Source organism: Mastigoproctus giganteus, chromosome 1 (genome assembly GCF_048544385.1).
Source record: "Mastigoproctus giganteus isolate SK-2022 chromosome 1, ASM4854438v1, whole genome shotgun sequence".
In the NCBI taxonomy this organism is placed as follows: Eukaryota; Metazoa; Arthropoda; class Arachnida; order Uropygi; family Thelyphonidae; genus Mastigoproctus; species Mastigoproctus giganteus.
In genome coordinates, this window is record NC_143575.1 from 266798724 (window position 1) to 266816254 (window position 17531).

Genomic DNA, 17531 nt, shown 5'->3' on the forward strand with positions numbered 1-17531 from the left:
AGATGTGGGAACAATATTCCATGGCAGGGCGGATTTGCTATTTATACAGAATGAGCAGCTGTTTGGAAGAAAAGTAATGCCGAGAGCGAAAGAGAAAACCAAGTATTTTAGATGCAGAGGAAACAATATTTGTAATGTGCTTGTGCCAAGAGAGATTAGAAGTCAGGGTAATCCCCAAAAGAGATATATCATTTTTATATGATAAGAGATATATATATTTTTTTTTTTTTTTGGTAGTTGTTGGTGCATCGGCTTCTGTGGCCATAGTGCACCTCCCAAAGTTTTTGCAGTACTTTGATCCAAGCCTGAGGCGGGATTCGAACCCGCGACCTTGGGGTAGCTAGGCAGGCACTTTACTCACCTGGCTAGCCCAGTCAGCTTGCCTAGAAATAGGAGTTTCACTAAAGATAAGCATAGGAGCAGAAGAATCCTTTTTGCGAGATATAAGACAAGACTGAGTTTTAGAAGGGTTGAAATCAACTAAGTTGTCTTTGCCCCACTGGAGAATTACCTGAAAATTGGCATTTAAAGAATTGGTAGCAGATTTTCGAGAAGTTGAAGCTGATTGAGCAGGACAAGGTTTCTCAAAATGGAAAGTTGAATGCAATGTGCAATCATCGGCAAAACTATGAATTGGATTTCCAGTCAATGGAAGAAGGTCATTAATATACAAGAGGAAAAGAGTGGGGGAAAGAACTGAACCTTGGGGGACACCGGCATTAGTGGAGAAGTTAGAAGACAGAGAGCCATCTACCATCACCCTCAGCGAGCGATCAGAGAGAAAACTGGATAACCAATTACTAAAAACAGTTGGCAAACCATAAGATGGAAGTTTGTTTAGAAGACCTTTATGCCAAACACGATCAAAAGCCTTTGAGATGTCAAGAGCAACTACTTGTGTTTCACCGAACCTTTCCATTGAATTGGTCCATAAATGGGTAACATAAGCCAGTATATCACCAGTGGATCGACACTGACGGAATCCATACTGGCGATCGTTGATCGGACGGAAGGTTTCTAGGTAGTTTAAGAGTTGGCAGTTAATTGATTTCTCCATTACTTTAGAAAGAGTAGAAGTAATTGCAATGGGACAATAACTGGATGGGAAGGATTTGTCACCCTTTTTAGGAACTGGCTGGATATGAGCAAATTTCCAAGCAGAAGGAAAAACACATTTGGAATAAGAAAGTGAAAAAAGGCGGCAAAGAATAGGAGTAAGGTCAGGAGCACAGGTTTTGAAAACAAGTGGAGAAATACGATCAGGACCTGGAGCTTTCTGCATCAAGATTCATCAAAATCCTTCTGATATCCTTTTGACGGAAGACCACAGGAGGCATTGAATGGAGTGTGTTGGGAATGGTGGGAGGTGTTTTACCAAGATCATTAATACATGAGCTGGAAGAAAAATGGGATGCCAGCAGGTCAGCTTTATCCTTGGCTGAAGTGACCACAGAACCATCTGGTTTGGACAGAGGTGGGAGCAGAGATGGGCAAAAGTTGCAGCCAATAGCTTTGGCAAGAGACCAGAATGCTCGGCCATTAGGGCAAGAAGCAAGTTTTCTACTCTTAGCCTGTTCAAACTCTAGTTTGGACTGATTAATAACTGCTTTACAATTGTTGCGAGCTTTGGTGTAGGCAGATAATGAAACTGAAGATTTAGAAACAAGCCAATTACGATATGCAACATTCTTCTCTTGAACAGCCTTAGCACATTTATTGGAAAACCTAGGTTTAGATAAAGGACAAGATTTTAAAGTGGAGTGTGGGATAAAGGATTCCATTCCTGCAAGAATAATTTCACTGACACGATCTGAGCAAATGTTGACATCAGAAGTTTTGAAACAGTAATCCGACCAAGGGAAAGAAGAAAAGAAGTCTCGCAGGTCATCCCATTTTGCATTCTTGTAATGCCAAACAACACGAGGTTGGGAATAGCCATGAGATAAAGGTTCCATTGGAGAAGAGTCAATCACCAAGTTGTGATCTGAAGTGCCTAAAGGACCTGTCACTTCGACCGTGTACTTAGAAGGGTTGTTTGTGAGAAAAAGATCAAGCGTATTGGCTGTATGATTAGGATTGTCCGGTATTCTTGTGGGTAAATGAACAATCTGTGCCAGGTCATTAGTAATTGCAAAAGCCTCAGCATCTCGACCTGCTGGGTCGGTGTGACTAGAAAACAGAAGCCAGCTGGAGTTGTGAACATTAAAATCACCAAGGAAAATTACCTCACTGTTAGGAAAGTTGGACTGGAGAAAGTCAAGTTGCAAATAGAGGAAGTTAAAGAGCTCCAAGTGATTAGTGGAGTTGGGAGAACGGTAGAGACAACAGATGAATTTGACACAATGAGGTAGAGAGATTTGAAGCCAGAGAAGATCAAAGAGAGGAGATTCCAAATTGCCAAGTCTCTGCAGGGAATATCAGAACGGACATATGCACAAGTACCACCTTTGAGGTGAAAGGAATCATACAGCAAATAATTTGGGCATCTGAGATGAGCAGTAGTTGAATCAATCGATAACTGAGATTTTGTCAGAAAAAGTACATGGGGTTTGGTAGACTGCAAGTGGAAATGGACATCATTGAGATTAGAATTGAGACCACGTATATTTGTGAAATGAATCAGGAAGTGCTTGGGAGGTTTAGATCTTTTCGCAGATAAGTTTGCTCTATTAGTTTGACAATTCATGGTGTATTCAATAGTAAGAAAAAGTGGGTGGGACATGCTGTATGTAATGAAATTTTTGGATATGGCATACTCGTGTTAAGAATATACCCAGATCCTTGACATAACATGGCCTCGACAATGTTCCCCGCATACACACTACTCGGACTCCCTCCAGTCACTATCTGGCAGAGTAGAGGTAGCAAGATTATACACTAGCTGATCCAGTGTATAATCCGGTAATAACCAGCGGCCGGCCTGCGAACACCGTTTTAGAGCTGTACCCTCGAAATGTAAGGAATATTGGATCTCGCCATGACATTCATCATAACCTCAAAAGTCATCAATCATACTGCATGATGGAAGAGATAGGGAAGGGTTGACTGGAACTTAGCTCTAGAGACTAAACATGGGTTCCACCACATCTACCACCTAGTACTGCCTGGTAACATAGAGGGGCGGCGTTCCTCCATGTAGTGTGGGCGCCACACCTCGACCCCTGCTTACATTGGTTCACACCTGGATAGTCACCCGCCATGTACTTGTGCATGGAGGTTATACCCAGGATTACTAACAGTCCCACCATCATGAAGGTGCAAGCAGAGGATTTGGCTGTCACAGACCATCCGGACTTCGCCGAAATTGGGTCCACTTGACTTGAGTGTCACCCGAATATCAGTTCCATCAGCGTTTTAGACTCCCAGGTAGCAAGTATAGATTGTCTGGCATATCTGAGATAATGTCTGTGACAACCTCAAGGACCAATACATGTAAATACATGGGCTGTGTTAGGGTAGCTAAGAATAGGAACAGGTGCATCACCAATGTTAGGAGTTTGGTAAATAAATTTGAGGTGTTGGTCAAAATTGTTGGGATAACAGACACATGGTGTCACACAGATATAAGGGATGCAGAACTGGAATTTGAGGATTACAATGTGTACAGGAAGGATAGACAAGATAGGAAGGGAAGAGGAGGTTATGCTATTGGTTAAGAAACACAAAATCCAAGGAAGTACAGCCAGTTGCCATGGCTGGACAGTGCAGTGTCCAGTCAGTTTGGTGTGATATAAGTACTGGGAAAGCAAATTGAGAGTAGGAGTGTGTTATAGGCCTAATGACTCTGATGAGTATAATAAACTGTACAGAGAAATAGAGTGGGCCAGTAAATCACAGTGTCTTATAATGGGGGATTTTAATTTCCAGATATTGATTGGAATTTGTGGGTTGGTCACTCACATGCTAGCAAGGCTTTTGTGGATTTATTGGATGATTTTTTTTTCTACAGCAGCATGTTCAGGAGTCAATTAGAGGGAGTAATACTCTTGATCTGATTATCAGTAGTGATTCTTCATGCATTAAGAATCTGCAGATAAAGGAACCACTAGGTGGCAGTTTTTTTTTTTTTTTTTGTAGTTGTTGGCGCATCGGCTTCTGTGGCCATAGTGCACCTCCCAAGGTTTTTGCAGTACTTTGATCCAAGCCCGAGGCGGGATTCGAACCCACGACCTTTGGGTTGCTAGGCAGGCACTTTACCCACCCGGCTAGCCTGGTTGGCCTAGGTGGCAGTGATCAGTGTGCTCAAGTGGGATTTACTCAAAGAGGCAACTACCATCAGGGGTAAAGGGAAGGGTTTTTGCTTTCATAATGGTGACTGCAGTGGTCTGAGACAGTATTTAAATTCTATACGGTGGGACCAACTGATGACGTTACCAACAGCAAATTGAAAATGGGAAGCATTCAAAGAATTTATCTTGAAAGCGACTAGGCTTTTCATACCAACTAAAAAATATTGTTCAAGGTTTAGGCTTAAATGGAGTTCAGATGAATTAATGAGACATGTGGCAGAGAAAAAAAAATGCATGGGTTACATATAAATTAACAGGTGACATAGAAGCCTACAATATATATAAGCTGGTCTGTAACCAAGTTACAAAGGAGGTTAGGCAGGCAAAGGTAGATTACGAGAAATCTCTGGCAAAGGATACAAAGAAAAACAGCAAAGACTTCTTTACTTATGTAAACTCTAGAAGGAAGGGGATGAATCAGATTGGTCCACTTGATATCGATGGTTCAACTGTTTATGATCCTGCTCAGGTAGCTAACAAACTAAATGAATATTTTGCATCTACATTCACACATGAGGAGTTATTCGGGGAGGGGGGGGAATGCCAGAGGTGTATTAAACTCTGGCAGTAAGCTACATAATCTTGTAATAACAGAGTAAAGTGGAGGAGAAATTGTTGAAGATAAGAAAAGCACCTGGGGTGGGTGGAATCTATCCAGTTATATTAAAGGAGGCAGCAAAGAAAGAACACAAACACTTAGCCATAGTTATGAGAGCTTCCATGGACTCAAGGACTGGAGATGTGCAAATGTGAGCCCAATTCACAAAGGAGGATCAAAGAGCGACACAAGTAATTAGACCTGTTAGTTGAACTTCTGTTCTAGGGAAATTAATGGAGGCACTGGTTAAAGAAGCATTGCAGGATCATCTAGACAAGACTTCAGTTATAGCTCAGCGACAGAATGGGTATGTTAAAGGGAAGTCTTGTCTGACCAATTTAATTGGATACTATGATGTGGTCACAAAGGAACTGGATGCAAATAATAATTTTGATATCAAATATTTGAATCTTAGAAAGGCTTTTGATACTGTTGCACATGGAAGACTGCTGCACAAATTAGAGCAGTATGGCATTGGCAACAAAAGGCTGCTATGGATAAAGGGATGGTTGAGTGGGAGATTGGTAATCGATGGACACTGTTCTTTATGGACTAAGGTTATAGTGGAGTCCCCCAGGTTGTTTTTTGTTGGGTCCATTGTTGTTTTCTGTATTTTTTAATGATATTGATGATGGTATATCAGGTTTAATGTCCAAGTTTGCAGACAATACGAAAATCAGCAGGGTTGTTAATGACACTAATGACAGTACACTGCTGCAACAGGATCTAGAAAAGTTGAGTAGGTGGGCTGAGAGGTGGCAACTTTACATTGACAAATGTAAAGTACTACATATGGGAAGCAGTAACCCCAGAGTAATGTATCAACTGTGTGGTACTACACTGACAGTGGTAGAGAGTGAAAAGGACCTGGGGGTAATTGTGCAGGCAGATATGAAGTTTTCTGAGCAGTGTAGACAGTCTGCAAGAGTAGCTTATGGTGTCTTGTCAATGATATACAGGAATTTTTATAGCAGGGATAAGGATTATTCCCTTGTATAAGGTAATGGAGGCCTCATTTTAAGAAGTATGTAGGGCAACAAGATTAGTGAATGGAACAAAGGGTTGCCCTTACGAAGAAAGGCTTAAGTTTTGCAAATTACAGTGTCTGGAGGTTAGCTGATTGAGGTGTATAAAGCCTTGAATGGTTTGAACATGCTCAATGCTGATGGGATTCTTCCTCTTGCTCAGAATAATCGCCTGAGGGCAAATTAAATTGAGGTTGATTGGTAAGATTTGATGTGTGGAAGTTTGCCTTTAGCAGCGGGTAGTTGATTGCTGGAACAAACTTCCATCTTCTGTCGTTGTAGAAGTTGATAGCTTAAATAGATTCAAGGCAGAACTAGACAAACATTTGGAGCGAGTGGATGGGTTAAATGAGAAGGTGTGTGTATTTTTGTTTTTTTGGCTGATGTCATATAAGCTTGCTTTCTTGCATCAAGTGCCTTTGCTAATGCTTATACAAAATAAAATATCTCCACTTTTCTGAATCTATATTTTTGTAAGCATTCACGTGTTTCACAAAAACACATAAATAATTACAGAAAGAAGAAAAATACTGTAAATTACAAGCATCTTCGGGCCATTTTTCTGATAATATAACCACTTGGTTATATTCTGATGATGAAATGTCAAAGAATTTAATTTAGTCTTAACTCAAATATTCTGAAAAAAACAGAGAAAATTCTGTCAATAACTTGCTTTTCACATGAGCAGCAGCAAAAAAAAAAAAAAAAAAAAACGAGAGAAAAGAAAAAGAGAAATATAATAAAAAAGGTGTTGACCATGATGTCCTCTCCTATATTTACGTAATAACTTAAGTTGATGAATTTTAACAATTATATCTCTCTTTCAAAAAAAAAAAAAAAAAAAATGAATTCTATAATAAGATATATCATAGGCTTACAACAGAACATCAGACTCATTTTCAAACACCAGCTGTAGAAACAGAAAAGTGTTACAATTTACAAGCAGAGGTGTGCTCTGCTCATTAATTGTAACACTGTATAATGAAGCATTGAGAAGCAGACAAGCACCATCTTACACAAAAAACTGTCCAGAAATCCAAGCATCTGTTTGAGAGAGCTAACGGAAATCTTTCAGAATGAAGATCATTTGGCAATCCAGCATATGGGGTTGCCTATGGTAGTAAGCATCTGCCAAATAGGGTATGAACTAGACCTCGAAGTGGAAATTCTTAATGCTATTAACAAAGTGCAGATTATTTGCACGTCATCTAGAAAAACTGCTTCCATGCTTCTCAAACAATTACTTAATCTCCACTTTCAAGTTAGTACCAATGAACTGAAGATTACACCCACTCCCAAAACATATACACTACAATTGCCTGATGATTGTGAAAAGAGACTGAAATAAATCTTTCACTGGGAATATGGATTGATAAGGAAATGTTCACAAGGACTGACATGGTGAACTCACACAATAAAAAATGTGGTGTGAAGCCATTCCATACTGAACTTGTGGCGTGCACTTCAATTTAATGTGAATGTGTAGGTGTAATTATCATAAATATATTACTGCATCACAATTTTTGCTGGCTGCCTCAGCACCACAGTGTAATGAATTTCTACACAAGCGTCTGCCACTACTCCTAGAAAACATTTATTGTATCTATGGCAATGAACGTGGGTTCAGTTGATGGAATACCTTTCCTATTATGGCCATAATGTATATGCCTACTTTGACAGCAATTTCAATGATTATAGATTGGTAGAGGCAGACCAGTTTCCTAGTCAACAAATTTGCTAGGTCTAAACACCCTTAACTTCTTTTTATGGAGTGGCTCTGCTCTTAATAATATTTTTAGTACATTCAGGATTTTGATCATAATGAGCCAGTTCAAATAAACTGCCAAATAGGTGCCTCAGCAAATTATTTATGAATGCATAAAAAAATGGGAATAGTTCAAACCGTGAACATGGGATCTAGAAATAATAAGGGTTCACTGTAACTTTCCTTCAGGTTATCCCTCACTAAATGAAATATTTAAAATTATCTAGTTTACCTGTTAATTTTATAATTCAAAAATGTTGATATTAATTAATAGTTGAAATTAACAATGTCAATATTAAAATTAAAATGTCACTTGCTATTATATAACAAATTAATATAATTTTGTGATAATTCATAATAAATAACTCTGATCTGTGCAACTGCTTATTATTAATAATAATTTGATAGTATGAACCAGAACTGTGATGCCCAATACGTTCTACGTTGATATCAATATTTTTAAATAATAAGAGAAGTTAACTTCAATATAGTACGTAGAACACTTCTGTATGATACTCTCCAGAAATTAAAACAAAAAAATCAAAAAGCTTACATTATAGTAACAAATAGTTTAAAAATCAATTTAACGCTATTAAAAATAAGAAAATTAATTAAAAGAATTTAATGAAAAAACATTGTATTGCAATTTTTTCGTTAAATTCTTTTAATTAATTTTCTTATTTTTAATTGCATTAAATTGATTTTTAATTGTGTTAAATTGAGTTTTATTGTGTTAAATTGATTTTTAATTATTTTTTAAACTATTTGTTACTCTAATGTAAGTTTTTCGATTTTTTCGTATGATACTCTTAATTTCTGGAGAGTATCAAACGGAAGTGTTCTATGTACTATATTGAGGTTAACTTCTCTTATTATTTTACAAATATTAATAATAATAAAAAATTACAGTAGAGTCCTGATTTTCCAAGGTTCTGTGTTATCTGAGCTAGCTCTTAACTCAATTTTTACATAAAGGCTAAATGATGCCTTAAAGAGTTGTTTGCGTTCGTATGTATGATGAGTAAGACTGTGATGAGAACAGATTGTGCTGTGCTGATTCATGGAATTTCGATGACTCATCTCCCTTCGTGCCCCCCTCCACCCACTCGCCACGAAACTTCAACAGTTTTATCTGTCGGGTTCAGTTTGACATCTCGTTCGGGTGATTTCGTTTGACTAAAAAAAAAAAAAAAAAATTAATTTTCTGTTTATACTCTGGCATGACAACCAGGTCAGTTGAATTTACAATAAATTGTCAATACAAATATTTCTCGTATTTAGTAGTCACAGGCTTGAACCCCGGTCCACTCAAGGAACGTAATGCTATGCACTCTCACTCCCGACCACTCAGCTATGTCAAGCCTACCACTAGTTCATTGGTACCGTGTGTCTTCTTTATTTTTATTTTATGTAGTAAAACGGAAATGTGTTGTGGTTTCATTAGAGACTAAGTTTGATGCCATCAAATGAGTAGACAGGGGCGAAACAATTAAAAAGCTGGCTAGAGAGCTAGGTGTAGGTGAAGTGACTGTAGGAGATTGGGTGAGAAATCGACAGAACATTGAAAAATGATGTTCGCAAAGATTGCCTGAGAAAAGTGATGAGCACATGAGAATAAAATCAATGAAAAAGGAGGAGTTTGAACAAACATCTAAAGCACTTTTTTTGTGGTTCATGCAAATGAGACAGAAAGGTAGCCTGATTTCTGGACCGATTCTACAAGCAAAGGCTCTACAATTTCAGAAAAATTTTCATGATGGTGATGAAGAATTTATGGCTAGAATGGGATGGTTAGATAAATGGGAAAAAAAAAAGGGAATGGAGTAAGATGGCTGAACCTCACTGGGGAAAAATTATCTGCTTGTCAGGAAGAAGTGTAGTCTTTTACCAAAAAGTTGGCAGAAGTCGTAGAGGAGGAAGGTTTAAGTTTGGATCAAGTTTACAACTGTGACGAAACAGATTTAAATTTTATCGAATGCTTCCGACCAAAATGCTCGCATCACAAGAAGAAAAAGCAGCGTCCGGGTATAAACATAGTAAGAAGAGACTGACAGTGTTGGTATGTTCAAATGCTTCAGGAAGTCACAAGCATAAGTTGCTACTTATTGGAAAGGCTAAGAAACCAAGAGCCTTCAAACACGTACATGTGGAAAGTCTTCCTTGTAAGTATGCTAACCAATCAAATGTGTGGATGGATTCATGTTTGTTGACAAAATGGTTCCATGAAGACTTCATTCCTGCAACAAAGAAATTTTTGGCAGAAAAGAAACTCCTAGAAAAAGCATTGTTGCTTTTTCTGGGAGTTTCCTTTTTCCTCATCCAGATGAAACTGAACTAGTCTCTGGCAACATTAAAACTCTTTTTTTGCCTCCTAATCATCTCTAATCCAGCCACTAGATCAAAGTGTCCTGGAGACTTTGAAACGGAACTACAGATGACAACTTTTAAAACAAATCCTGGAAGATCTCAAAAATAGTGGAATTGTTGCTGAAAGCCTTAAAAACATAAACATGAAAGATGTCATTTACTGGCTGGCAGAATCATGGGAAGAAGTAAAAACATCAACTCTCATGAAGTCCTGGAAAAAAATTCTCAGTGAAACTAAGAAAGAAAGAAAGAAGATGATGAAGATAATCTTCTGCTTATAGAGCTGACTGGTGAAAAATCTTCCAAATTCAGAACCTATTACGGCAGAAGACATTCAAGATTGAAAGAATGAGGATGAGCAACAAATGACTGATGACATGATTTTATATTTAGTGAGTGAGGGAAAACAAGAGAGTGAAGACGAAGATGATGTGTGTCCAGGAGAAGGCTCAAAAATTTTGCATACGGAAGGCCTAAATGCGATTCAGACCACACTGCAATACACCAAACAGCAGAATGAGAGTATGCCTGCCGATCTACTGTTGTTGAGATGCCTCAGAAACTTTGCAGCAAACAAGCGAGGAACTTCTTTAAAACAGAAGACTTTGAAAGCCTTTTTTTTAAAGCCTGATGCTGTAATCATGATGATGCAGGTACAGTACATGTACTGTACATACAGTATGTACAGTACAATACTATGTAAGTAAATAAACACAGGCTATGGTAAAGAAAGCCCACACAAGAAGCACAGAAAATTTCAGCAAAGGTTAGCTGTGAAAGTATAGTATACTTCGCCATACTGCACTTGTAGTGTTGCTTGCTCGATAAACAGATGGTGGATGTTATCGGTCTGTAGTAGAAGTGAAGAACAATATATTGATTGACAGATAGGCGTGAAAAACAATGTGCTGATTGGTGCATGAACAGACTAGATGATAACATGTTTAGTCATTGGTTGGCATTATGACGTGTATTAATGAATAAAGAACGATGCATAATTAGTTTCAGAATGAATGGCATACAGATAATATTAGCAATGAATCTTTTAAAGTTGGAAGAAATTTGTGGGGAAAAATGAAACGTTGCTTCAACTTCCTTGATTTTTTGATGAAATCTAAATTAATAAGACCGAAACTGTACTGTTTTAAGTGCAATAATTATTTTAAACTAATTGAATCACGAACGGAATCAAGTGGAAAGTTCTGACATTATAAAATATGTTCTGCACATGTGAGTGTCTTTAAAATTAAAAAAAAAAAAAATTACAAAATAAAAATACAGTAATAATAAACAAATTATCCTCTAGTCCACCCATGATTCTATAGAAAAAAAAAAAAAAAAAAAGGTTACCCCCTCCACTTCGAGAGGGGTTCAAGCTCCCAGGGATTCAATTTCTACTCTTGATCAATAACACCCACCATCTGTTTACCTAGTGAGAAATGATACAAGTTCCGTCACAGCAAACTAGTTCCACCGGTAAACCACTCCGAAATTTTCCATACTTGTCATGTAGGCTTTCTTTACCTTCGCCATAAACACAATTACAGTATGTAATTACATACATACATGTACTTCTTTAATGGCAGGAATGAGGGGAGGGGAACATTGTCACAAGGTCAGTATATGAAAATTTTCCATGTTAACCGAGTTTGACCATATCCCAGCTGTTCTTGGTCCACATTAGCTCAGATAATCAAGACTCTACTGTATATATCAAATTTCTACGTCACTTTCTACCACTAGACAATTAGATAAATATTTATTACCTTGAAGCCTGCAGACAATTGGTATTTTGAGATCTAACACATGAGCTGCATTGATGATACCTTCAGCAATAACATCACATCTCATAATGCCTCCAAATATGTTCACCAAAATTGCATGAACCTGAAAGAAATTTAATTTTATTAAACCTTATCAATAAATTATTACAGTTAATAAATTAATAAATAATAATCATATTTTAATTACAGGAAGGAATATTAGTTTTATTAACCACAATTACCCAATGGAATATAAAATAAAATAAAATAAGATTTAAAAAATATTTCATAAAGTTGGTAAAAAAACGTTAAAGACACTATCAATTTTTCAAACTAATTTTTATATAAATGGACTTTAGTAACTGGTTTCTAAGCATTCTGTGTATTCAACTTAGCAAACCAAATTGCCTGTCCCTCTACTGCATCATCCACATTCGGACAGGCAAAACATATCACCAGCCTATGTAAGTAACAGCTTACATAGCTGGGTGATATAAGAAAGTATCATTGGAAAACTCTTAACATTAAGAGTTGTTGATTTAGTAATTAATTGAAAATTCAATTTTTCTATTAATAATTTTAATTAAAATTGTAAATAAAGGTTTTTGGGAATTCCTCCCAGGAACTTTTCAAAATAGTCTGTTACAGGTTAATTAGAAAAGTGTAAGCCTGACCCAAAATGCATTAGAAAAGGTGTGATGCCTAAGGAGTGGAATAATGCAATTATAGTTTTGCTGCATAAGAAAGGAGATAAATCAGAAATTGGAAATTATAGACCAGTTAGTTTGTTATCCCACAACTACAAGTTTTTCACAAGGGTTATTACTAACAGATTAGAAAGAATACTTGATGAAAATCAACCGAAAAGCAAGCTGGCTTTAGGACAGGATTCTCAACTATGGATCACCTTCATGTAATGTCACAGATAACGGAGAAAGCAAATGAATATAAAACACCATTATGCCTGGCATTTGTGGATTATGAAAAAGCATTTGACTCCATACAGCATAAGGAAATGTTTCGGCACTGGAAAGACAAGGCATAGATACCCCATATATTATGATTTTGAAGAAAATTATGAGAACACTACCTCCTTTATTAGACTAGACAAAGACAGTAACTAATTTAAAATTGAGAAAGGAGTTCTACAAGGAGACAATATCTCCGAAGTTGTTTACTTCTGCCCTTGAGGAAACTTTCAGAAGATTAGACTGGTCACAGAAAGGAATCAATGTGAATGGAGAGTACCTAAATCATTTACGATTTGCAGATGACATTGTGGTCATAAGCCACGATCCCAAAGAATTAGAGAAAAGTCTTAATCAGTTATGCAGAGTTAGTAAAGATTTTGGACTAAATATGAATATGGCTAAAACAAAAAGTAATTATGAACAAGTATGCCACAGAAAGGGATATAATGATTGAAGGAACAGTAATTGAGAAGGTGGAGTTATATACTTATCTGGGACAAGTCATTAGCTGTAATAATGATAAATGGCTGGAAGTCAAGAGAAGAATAAATTTTGGATGGATATCATTCAGGAAATATAGTCACATACTGAGGAGCAATATCCCAATTTGTCTGAAATGTAAAATAATGAACCAATGTATACTCCCCACCATCACTTATGGAAGTGAAACTTGGGCACTCACCAAAAGAATGGAAGAGAAGCTGAGAACTACACAGTGAAGAATGGAACGAATTATATTGGGAATCAGACTGATAGATAAGAAGAGAAACACATGGATTAAGCAGTAAACTTAAGTAAAGGACATTCTTATCAAAGCTAAAGAACTAAAATGGTCTTGGACAGAACACATAGCTAGAAGACATGATAACAGTTGGACTAAGAAAATAACAGAATGATACCCAAGAAGAGCTAGAAGAAAATCTGGAAGACAATGACAGAGATGGACAGATGAAATTCATGAGTTTGTGGGTAGTAAATGGATGGCCATCGCACAAAACAGAAGGAACTGGAAAGTTTCTGGAGAGGCCTTCATCGTGCAGTGGATTGAAAATGGCTGACGATGATGTAGTCTGACCCAAAACAACTTATTATTATTTTACCTTTTTTTTAATCAAGGTAAGTACTATTTAACTTATAACCAATTTTGTTGTGCAAAAATTGTCAAAATTATATTTACCACTTGCCACTGAAATAATGGTCAATATATTTTGAGAACAAATTTAATTAGTCATATTAGAACAAATTTTGTTGATAAGAACATTCAAAAAACTAATGTGTCTCAAGTGTACTTCTTATGTTCTTACCAAAACACAATCAACAGTTATGACCTTATATCGAATTATAGTGATAAGACAGATGAAGAAAACAAAAGCTCACATCATTCAAACAAATATGAGGGGAGTGCCAGAAGTTGATCAAATGCTAACAGGGAGCTAAGTGATTTTGTAATAACTGAGAGAAAAAACTGGAGGAGAAATTGTTGAAGTTAAACATAAGGAAGGCACCTGGGGTTAATGGGATCTATCCAGCCGTAGCCGAGTGGTCAAGAGCAGGAGTGCAGTAGCACACGCTCTTTGAGTAGACAGGGTTCAAGCCCCTGACTGCTGAATACGGTCGATTTGCCAACCCGCACTGGACCAGCGTGGTAGATTATGGTCCATTTCCCTCAGCATGAATTGTTGAGGAGGCTTAAGTGGGTTGATAATGGCTGCACTCTAATGTTTTTTTACTTTTTATCCAGTTATATTAAAGGAGGCAAGCAAACCCTTAGCCATAATTATGAGAGTTTTCTTGGACTCAGGAGAGGTCCCCATGGACTGGAGGTGTGCAAATCTATGACCAATTCACACAGGGGGGGGGTTCAAAAGGTGACACAAGTAACTATAGACCTGTTAGTTTAACTTGTGTTCTGGGGAAAATAATGGAATCACTGGCTAAAGAAGCATTGCAGGATCATCTACACAAGACTGCAGTAATAGTTAAGACACAGCTTGAGTTTGTTAAAGTGAGGGCTTGTCTGACCAATTTGATTAGATACTATGATGTGGTCACAAACGAACTGAATGCCAAAAATAATTTTGATATCATATACTTGGGTTTCAGGAAAGCACATGGAAGACTGCTGTACAAATTAGAGAGGTATGGCATTAAGGGTAAGTTGCTACAATGGATAAAGGGATGGGGGAGTGGGAGACGACAGAGAGTGGTAATCAATGGACACTGCTCTTTGTGAACAAATGTTATTAGTGGAGTTCCCCAGGGTTTGGTGTTTGGCCCATACTTGTTTTGTATATTTATCAATGATATTGATAAAAGTATATCAGGTTTAATGTCCAAGTTTGCAGATGATACAAAGGTTGACACGGTTGTTAATGACAATAAAGATGATATGCTACTCCAACTTGATCTAGATAAGTTGGAAAAATGGGCTGAGAAGTGGCAACTGAAGTTTCACATTGATAATTGCAAAGTACTCCATATGTAGTAGTAGTAGTAGTAGTAGTGGCACTTGATGCAAGAAAGCAAGTGTAGGAGCTTATGCAGCATCAGCCAAAAAAAAAAAATCACACCATACCCTCCAATTGCCTGTCCAGTTCCTCCTTAAATTTATTTAACCTATCAACTTCCACAACGACAGATGGAAGTTTGTTCCAGCAATTAACCACCCGCTGGCTAAAGGCAAATTTCCGCACATCTATTCTACATCTATCCTTTCTTAATTTGAACTTATGTCCCCGTAGGTTCGTATTCTGAACAAGTGGGAGGATCCCATCAGAATTCAGCGTGCTCAACCCATTCAAGGCCTTATAGACCTCAATCAGATCACCGCGCAGGTGCCTAGTCTCCAGCCACTGCAATTTGCAGAACTTAAGCCTCTCTTGGTAAGAGGATCCCTTCATTCCCCTCACCAATCGTGTTGCTCTTCTCTGTACACGCTCAAGCAAATCTACATCTTTCCTAAAATGAGGCCTCCAGACCTGTACGCAGTACTCAAGGCGTGGCCTGACCATTGCCTTATACAGAGGGACAATCACCTCCTTTTCCCTGCTAGCAAAATTCCTATATATCATTGACAAAACCCCATGACCTGCCCTAGCAGCCTGTCTACATTGCTCAGAAAACTTCATATCTGACTGCACAATTACTCCCAGGTCTTTTTCATTTTCTACCACCTTAAGTGTAGTACCACACAGTTGGTACGTTTCTCTGGGGTTACTTCCACCCATATGCAGTACTTTGCATTTGTCAAGGTTAAACTTCAGTTGCCACTTCTTAGCCCATCTGCCCAAATTATCTAGATCCTGTTGCAGTAGCACACTGCCATTACTGTCATTAACAACCCTGCCAACCTTCGTGTCATCTGCAAACTTCGACATTAAGCCTGATATACCTTCATCAATATCATTGATAAATATACAAAAGAACAGTGGACCCAACACCGAACCCTGTGGGACTCCACTAATAACATTAGTCCACGAAGAGCAGCACCCATTGATTACCACCCTCTGTCTTCTCCCACTTAACCATCCTTTTATCCATTGTAGCAACTTACCCTTAATACCATTCTGCTCCAATTTGTACAGTAGTCTTCCATGCGCAACAGTGTCAAAAGCTTTCCTGAAATCCAAGTATATGATATCAAAATTATTTTTTGCATCCAGTTCCTTTGTGACCACATCATAATAACCAATCAAATTTGTCAGACAAGACTTTCCCTTAACAAACCCATGCTGTGTCTGAATTATTGCTGCAGTCTTGTCTAGATGATCCTGCAATGCATCTTTAACCAGTGACTCCATTATTTTACCCGGAACAGAAGTTAAACTAACTGGTCTGTAATTATTCGTGTCACCCTTCGAACCTCCTTTGTGAATTGGGGATACATTTGCACATCTCCAGTCCGTGGGAACCTCCCCTGAATCCAAGGATGCTCTCATAATTATGGCTAAGGGTTTGCTTAGTTGCTTTGCCGCCTCCTTTAATATAACTGGATAGATCCCATCCGCCCCAGGTGCCTTTCTTATGTTTAACTTCAACAATTTCTCCTCCACTTTGCTCTCAGTTATTACAAAATCATTAAGCACACTGCTACAATTTGATAACCTTCTTCCATTTTCAAACTGTTGTTCCATTTTGGATGGATAGCATTCAGGAAATATAGTCACATACTGAAGAGCAATATCCCAGTTTGTCTGAAACGTAAAATAATGGACCAATGTATACTCCCCACCATGACTTATGGAAGTGAAACTTGGGCACTCACCAAAAGAATGGAAGAGAAGCTGAGAACCACACAGCGAAGAATGGAACGAATCATATTGGGAATAAGACTGTTAGATAAGAAGAGAAACACATGGATTAGGCAACAAACTCAAGTAAAGGACATTCTTATCAAAACTAAAGAACTAAAATGGTCTTGGGCAGGACACATAGCTCGAAGACATGATGACAGATGGACTAAGAAAATAACAGAATGGTATCCAAGAGGAGCTAGAAGAAAACCTGGAAGACAAAGGCGGAGATGGATAGATGAAATTCATGAGTTTGTGGGTAGTAAATGGATGTCCAGTGCTCAAAACAGAAGCAACTGGAAAGTTGCTGGAGAGGCCTTCATCCTGCAGTGGATTGAAAATGGCTGATGATGATGAGTATTTGAACAGAAACTATGAAATAGAAACAGTGAAGCGTATTACTATATAATTATGCGTTAGAGCTACCTCAATTAAAAAATTTGAATTCCCTACAAAAACTT

The 17531-nt window shown here is 37.7% G+C and overlaps 1 protein-coding gene across 1 annotated transcript in view; it reads right to left on the reverse strand.

Annotated features, from left to right (window-relative positions):
- LOC150091950 (succinate--CoA ligase [ADP-forming] subunit beta, mitochondrial-like) overlaps window positions 1–17531 on the reverse strand; it is a 129122-nt gene that overhangs the window by 13550 nt on the left and 98041 nt on the right. The window contains exon 9 of the mRNA XM_090386237.1: window positions 11811–11931. Coding sequence (XP_090242363.1) covers window positions 11811–11931 — 121 coding nt within the window. The remainder of the gene's footprint in view (window positions 1–11810; window positions 11932–17531) is intronic.